Source organism: Lolium rigidum, chromosome 4 (assembly GCF_022539505.1).
Source record: "Lolium rigidum isolate FL_2022 chromosome 4, APGP_CSIRO_Lrig_0.1, whole genome shotgun sequence".
Lineage (NCBI taxonomy): Eukaryota > Viridiplantae > Streptophyta > Magnoliopsida > Poales > Poaceae > Lolium > Lolium rigidum.
The window spans coordinates 157834485-157841727 of NC_061511.1; the positions used below are offsets into that span (position 1 = coordinate 157834485).

General features: G+C 44.5%; 1 protein-coding gene across 1 annotated transcript; it reads right to left on the bottom strand.

The window, feature by feature from the left end:
- Positions 1-216: 216 nt before the first annotated feature.
- LOC124647688 lies at positions 217-3297 on the bottom strand. Its single transcript, XM_047187590.1, has 6 exons — positions 2913-3297; positions 2146-2319; positions 1686-1906; positions 795-929; positions 477-648; positions 217-353 (listed from the first exon to the last, which is right to left on the bottom strand). The coding sequence occupies exons 1-6, from the start codon at positions 3295-3297 to the stop codon at positions 217-219; spliced, it is 1224 nt and encodes a 407-aa protein (XP_047043546.1).
- Between the last annotated feature and the right edge of the window lie 3946 nt (positions 3298-7243).

The following is a 7243-nucleotide window of genomic DNA, read 5'->3' on the forward strand; positions in this document are numbered from 1 at the left end:
GCTTGCTGCTTTCCAGACCCAAGCAGGTTATATTATCAGCACGGGACTTCAAAATCCGTAACCTTGCCAAAACAGCATCATCAACTGCATATGATCCATCACTCTCTCTTTGTTGCTCCTCATACTTGTTCTCACCCAAAGAGCTTAAAGTGTCAAGGCGGGACTCTAGAACTTTCAGTCGAGCAAACATTCCATCCACTGTGTCATCAACCTCATTCACGATGCTCTTTTTGTAGCGATAATGGACCTTGGAGACAATATAGGAGGCGGCAGTGGCGCAGGACCACTGCTTGCTTCGGCATGACTATATGGTTTGCCACCACATACAGGTAATCCGGGGGCCTTAGCACCTTCTGGTGGGTCAATAGGAATTGCATTGACCAAAATAAGTTACGTATGTAAGTAAGGATATTAAAGCATGTAGAGAATCTCGAAAAAATATCCAAATACAGTAAACCACAATCACATCTTGGTACCTGTTTCTGTGTTGTGGCCTTTGTTTGCTGCAAGCTTCATACGGGTAACCTGAAGCTCATATTTGAGTTTACACACTAAAGCTTCTGCTTCAATCCACAATTTTTTGTAGATTGACACTTGAGAAACTTCAGAATCATCAAGCATCTTATCTTCTGGGAGCTTAGGAAAAGCCTGAAGGCAAGAGTACAATATAAGGTGCATGCACTGGGCAAAAGGTAGCATTGGTTCGAATTAAAAATCAGTGGCATGTACCAAATAGTACATGCACTGAACGGAACAGAATTTTGGTATCATATTCAAATAGTGACCGAAGTTACCTGTGAAAAATAGGCATTAAATTCTGAATCCGTGTTCGTTGACACCGAGTGTTCAGGGATTGCCACTGAGAAATTATTCCTCAAGCAACTCAGTTGACTGGAGTTTCTCAAACAATCATCGCCTTTTAATGTAGCCTTGTACAAGACAGGAAAAGAAAGCAATGAGTAAAAACTAACCAAAAAACAATCCTTATCCGTATTTAAAGTCTAAAAAGCAAGATTTCTTTCGCACGCCACAAAAGGGAACAAGCAAAAGAGTTAAAGATGTCCATTTCTTGATTCATATCCGAAAACTTGTAATTTTACTCAAAGGGGGTGAATTCTTATTGTTGCAACCAAACAGAGAAATGTGTGAATAAAAGAAGATTGCAAAGGTCCCGTATCATACTTATATATAAAGCTGGATGGACTTCCATATAATAACACTGTACCAGGTCAAAGAAGTAAAATTAACATGTTTTCCATAGAATATGAATCATATACGCACATAACAAGCATTGGTTACGTTGGGAGATGGACATCTAACAACTTCCATAATTTGCATCAGTTCAAAATCAGTATTCTGAATTCTCACTGAGTTCGAAGTACGACATGTCAAGTTCTCCAATTACATTATGGTTTTCATAAAATATAATTTACGACAGTAGTCTGGACAAACATATAGTGTTGTGTGACATTTAGTATGGACATTTTGGTTGTCTTATTTCTGAGTTCATTTTCCGGTTTGGGGAAGCTATGTTGCAGGTATAGTGTTTTAGACTGCAAAACTGGATATACTCCTATTGTACTTAGTTTGGTAAGCTCTTTTAATCTGGCAGTTTTTCTGGTCTATGGTCTATTAAATTATGATATGAGTTAAATATGTGGCATAAAAGCATTTGCAAAGCATACCTTGCCTCCTTTGGAACTAACAGCTTTCAGATTCCGAATAATTGATTTCAGATTTTCTTTTTCATATTCATGTAATGAAGAACCATCATTGCAAGTAGATACAAGAACTGCTGACAAATTGTGCATTAGCTCTAGAAATATTGCTCGATTCCTAGAGCTGGAGTCAGACATCTGGAACATGTTCCGCTCAGCATCTGGATGGCAGTGAGAGTGTTCTTGACCTTCTTGTACAAGTGTTTGAGTGTCTGCAGTTTTTCTGCCTCTGCTGCTTGAGAAGAATTATTTCCAAGTACCCCTTCACTTGTCAGACTCTTAACAGGAACCGCAGGAGCACCACTGATGAGACTTGATGCAGAGCCTGAAGGATCCTGATTTGGAACGGGTCGCGGATAATAACATCCTACACTTTCAGCACCAATACCATCGAGTAATATACTCGCGAAGGCACTCTGTTGCTGACAGCGAGATGATAGTCCAAAACCATTAGAGAGAGCCTCTGAAGTTTCTCCACAAGTTCCTGGGCGCTTCTCACTTATCAACTCCGAGTTCTCTGATCTTAAGGGATGCGTGTCAACAAAGTTACCGAAGTGATACTCAGAGTATATGCCATATGGGGCACTATCAAAAACTTCACCTACAATATGTACAACATTGCCAGAAATCATGAAACCAACATGATCAGATACAAGCGCTGCTCTGTTCTGTTCTGTTAACTAAATAACACGGGTATACATATCCCGCATGTAGCTAAGTAGGTATTCTGAGTTGCTTATGACCAAACGCCACGAAGCAAAAAATAAAATCTGCCGGTACCACCAATTCTTCTATTTTCATCACCAGGGCAGTATCTAACAAATGTATGCATACCCTTCAGTTAAAATCCTTCGATATGCCAAAACAGTAAGGTGAAATATCGGAATCGTACTCTCTGAACTATGGTACTCGCAGAAGCATGCAAGTAAAATTGCAACAGAGTGGTTTACGCGTGTAAACGGTGTCTGGGTTTCAGTTGTCTGCATATGATATGCTACTGCCTGCTAGTATCACCATTCAACAATGGATCGAACCACTGCGTCGATTCACCTAACATTTATATGAACGGGTGTATGCGACGCATGAACCGCAAGCAACTGAGCAAGTAATAGGTGCTGAGACATTTCCGCATGTATCCTCACAAGTTCAGTAAGCAGTATAGTAACTGGAGTTGATATCGGGTAAAGGCGTTACCAGTATGCCCTAGTGAGGCAGCAGCGGCGGCGCCTGGGGCCATGAAACTCGCGCGGGCTTCCATCAACGACGGATCCCCCCACTCGGCGGCCGCGTTGAGGGAAGGGGCGGCGGGGACAGCAAAGCTAGGGTTGGGAAATGTTGGGCCTGCGGGATGGGGCCCGGCCACAGTGAAGGGCGCAGCGGAGGTAGAGAGGGATGATAGCGCCCCGTGCTGCGGCGGATTGCCCCGAGGATCGCCCGGGTAGGTGAGCATTCCGCCGGCGACGAGCGGCTGCGAGCTTTGGGACTCCGGGTGGAGCGGTGTGTAGCGGACCGAATGGGGCTGCTGCGCGACACGTGCGACTGCTCTGGTAAACGGTGGGCTGGGCAAGTTGGGCGGCATCCGTGTTTGGATGCCCGCATGATAATCATAGCAAAGGTAAGCTAAGAGCCTTTCACTCGAACTCCATGTTCTTATGGCTTTTCTGATATTTTAGAAATGTATACCGCGAAACTTTAGCTATCTTATTGAGTAAATGTCACTCATGGTCTCTAAATATATGTTTGCGATAAGAAGATCTAAATTTGTCAATCAAGGTCTCTATTATGTCTCTTATTGAGTAAATCTCAATCAAGGTTCATCTCTTCATCTCTAGATGTAAAGAGCTAAGTTTCTTTTAATATCGGAAAAGGAAACATTGAGAAGTAGTTCCTTAGTGTGCTCTTATTTCATCGCAATCCAAGGAAATCTTTTCCTTATTGCATTTGATTAGTAGTGATGGGCTGGCGGTTGTTGTTTAGAAGCCTTACTGTCAAGACTAGCACCGATGTTGCATTGCCTCTGTTTTTATCCATATTTAAGGTATTGTTATAGCATACAATTGAAAGAACATCTCTCACATTATGTTTTGGAGTGTTTGATGTCAATATATGTGATACACTAATGTTTGATGAAGTGGTGCAGAGAATATATATATACATGTATATGGGTATCTTGTGTGGAAAAACGAGACAAAAAGCAGCAGAAATTTTTTCCCAGGTCGGATATTTGCAAAATATCCGGGGCCCCAAAATCGGCTAAGGACTTTTGGAAAAGTGGCTCAGTACTCCCCTGGACATGGGCCGCATTTTTGGCCGGACTTTTGCCGGAATTTCCCGGGGCCGGACTTTTCGGGGGGGGGGGAGGGGCGGATAATCCGGCCCCAACTTAGACCGGATTATCCGGCCCTCGAAGATCTCCAACGGCTGGATTTTGAGAGGGGTATTTATACCCCCCCCCACTTCTTCCTCCTTCCAACTCTGCTCAATCATTGCACAAAAATCTGCCAAGCTTCACCACCATTAGAGCCACCTCAAGAACACAAGATTTTCAAGATCTTCTCCTCCACCCAACCAAAGCTCTTCATCTTTGGAGATTCGAAGGAGAAGACCCCGATCTACATCCTCACCTAAGCGATTTGCTTTTCCCCCTCATATGCTTGAGGGCCCTCTTGCTAGTGTTCCCATTTGGAATCTCTAGTTGTTTGTTGTTGATGTATTCTTGTTGATTGTTGTGTTGTTACAGATTTGGGAGCCTCCAATTTGGTTGTGGATGTGTGCCCCAAGAACCTTGTAAAGGCCCGGTTTCCGCCTCGAGGAAATCCCTTGGTGGAAGTGGGATAGGCCTTCGTGGCATTGCTCACAGGAAACCTGAGTGAAGCCTTCGTGGCGTTGGTTTGGCTTTCATAGCAACCACACTCCTCCAAACGTAGACGTACCTTCTTGCAAAGGAACGAAACTACGGGAATCAACTCCGTGTCTCCACGTGCTCCACTCTCGGTTACCTCTATCCTATTATATCTCCTATATATTGCGTAGCTATATCTTGCTTAGTGGTTAACCTTGTCATATATGTAAACTCACATAGTTGCATATCTAGAGAATTTACCTTTGTGTCAAGCCTAAATTGAAAAAGAACTAAAAATTGGTTAGCACCTATTCACCCCCCCCCCCTCTAGGTGCGGCATACGATCCTTTCAATTGGTATCAGAGCCTCGACTCTTATTTCGGGCTTAACCACCTAAGAGTATGCCGGGCGATACTGTTACGGAAGGAGCCGCAAAGCCGGTTTCTATGGATGATCTCAAGTCGTTGGAAACATCCTTGAGGTCCTCCATGGAAGCTCAAATGGAAAGCATGAGAAAAATGATTTCCGAGCTTTTTCCGCGGGCTCCCGCCGTCATCCCCGTCATAGAGGGAAGGGACAAGAGTGGGTTAGAAAAGGGAGATGCTTCGGGCTCACCCTCCTCTACCACACCCTTGGAAGTGATCACTTAGAAAATAATAAAAACCCCACTACTTCTCCTAGAGAAACAAGTGAGGGTGGGAGCTACCATAATGTGCCTCCACCTTTCCGCTCCCCGATATTCCGGTTCCCCATCCTCATATAAACATTTGGGGCGACCCACCTAAGTTTAATGATAAAGATTTCGATACATGGCAATTTGAGTTTCGCTCTCATGTTCGAAGTGCCTCCAATGAACTTTGGAGAATCATCTTGGAAGGCTTCAAGCCTTACAACCCCGACAAGTTGACTAGAAGAGAAGAGGTTGATAATCAACTCAACGACATTGCCTTGCACATGATTCAAACTAGTGTGGGAACAAAGGACTTGTCTCTTGTTCGGAATTTCTCCACCGCCAAGGAAGCTTGGGATGGTTTGGCCGCTGGTTGCATGGGAAGTGAAAGCATGAGAAGGAACAAGTATAATGCCCTTCGGAATCAAGTCGAAGGATTCATGAGGCTACCGGATGAAGATCATCAAGTCATGTATAGAAGACTTATCACCGTTGCCGATGCTTTCCGGAATGTGGGTGCCAGACACATTGATGACTCTTGGATCAAAGATAAGTATATTGACTGCATGATGCTGTTTGAACCCGTTGATGTCAAGACTCTTGTTGGGAGAGAATGTTTTTCCTCTCTCACTTCTCAACAAGCGGTGCACGAGTTGCAAGCTCTCAAGGTGCTCGAGCAAAACTCTCATGATTCTCGCAATCGAGCTATTGGGATGTCAAGAGGGACCAACCTTGCCTTGGCGGTCAAGTCCGTGGGAAGTGAACCCTCAAGAACCATATAGGACATCTTGGAGTATGTCCTATCTGGATGATTTGGAATACCACTACAATGACCACATGGCATTCCATGCAAAAACCTTTTGGGTTGATCCATCCAAGGCCAAGGAAGACAATATCAAGAGAAACAACTCAAGTGGGTTCAAGGGTTTGTGCCCAAAAACAAGAACATGCTACAATTGTGGTTACAAGAACCATTTCATCGCCCAATGCCCCTATGAGCATAGGGAAACTCGTGGTGGAAAGCTCATTCCCAAGGACAAGAGCAAAGTTTCAAAGGCTCCAAACAAGAAATTCTACAACAAGGGTAAGAAGGACAAGAGGCCTGATACGTCCCAAACGTATCTATAATTTCTTATGTTCCATGCTACTTTTATGATGATACTCACATGTTTTATACACATTATATGTCATATTTATGCATTTTCCGGCACTAACCTATTGACGAGATGCCGAAGAGCCGATTCTGTTGTTTTCTGCTGTTTTTGGTTTCAGAAATCCTAGTAAGGAAATATTCTTGGAATTGGACGAAATCAACGCCCAGGGGCCTATTTTTCCACGAAGCTTCCAGAAGTCCGAAGAGGAAACGAAGTGGGGCCACGGGGCGACGACACAGTAGGGCGGTGCGGCCTAGGCCCTGGCCGCGCGGCCCTAGTGTGTGGGTCCCCCGTGACGCCCCTTGACCTGCCCTTCCGCCTACTTAAAGCCTTCGTCGCGAAACCCCTAGTACCGAGAGCCACGATACGGAAAACCTTCCAGAGACGCCGCCGCCGCCAATCCCATCTCGGGGGATTCAGGAGATCGCCTCCGGCACCCTGCCGGAGAGGGGAGTCATCTCCCGGAGGTCTCTTCATCGCCATGATCGCCTCCGGATCGATGTGTGAGTAGTCCACCCTGGACTATGGGTAGCGATAGCTAGATGGTTGTCTTCTCCTCATTGTGCTATCATGTTAGATCTTGTGAGCTGCCTATCATGATCAAGATCATCTATTTGTAACCCTTCATGTTGTGTTTGTTGGGATCCGATGAATATTGAATACTATGTCAAGTTGATTATCAATCTATCATATATGTTATTTATGTTCTTGCATGCTCTCCGTTGCTAGTAGAGGCTCGGCCAAGTTGATACTTGTGACTCCAAGAGGGAGTATTTATGCTCGATAGTGGGTTCATGCATCTATTAAATGCGGGACGAGTGACGAGAAAGTTCTAAGGTTGTGGATGTCTTGTTGCCAC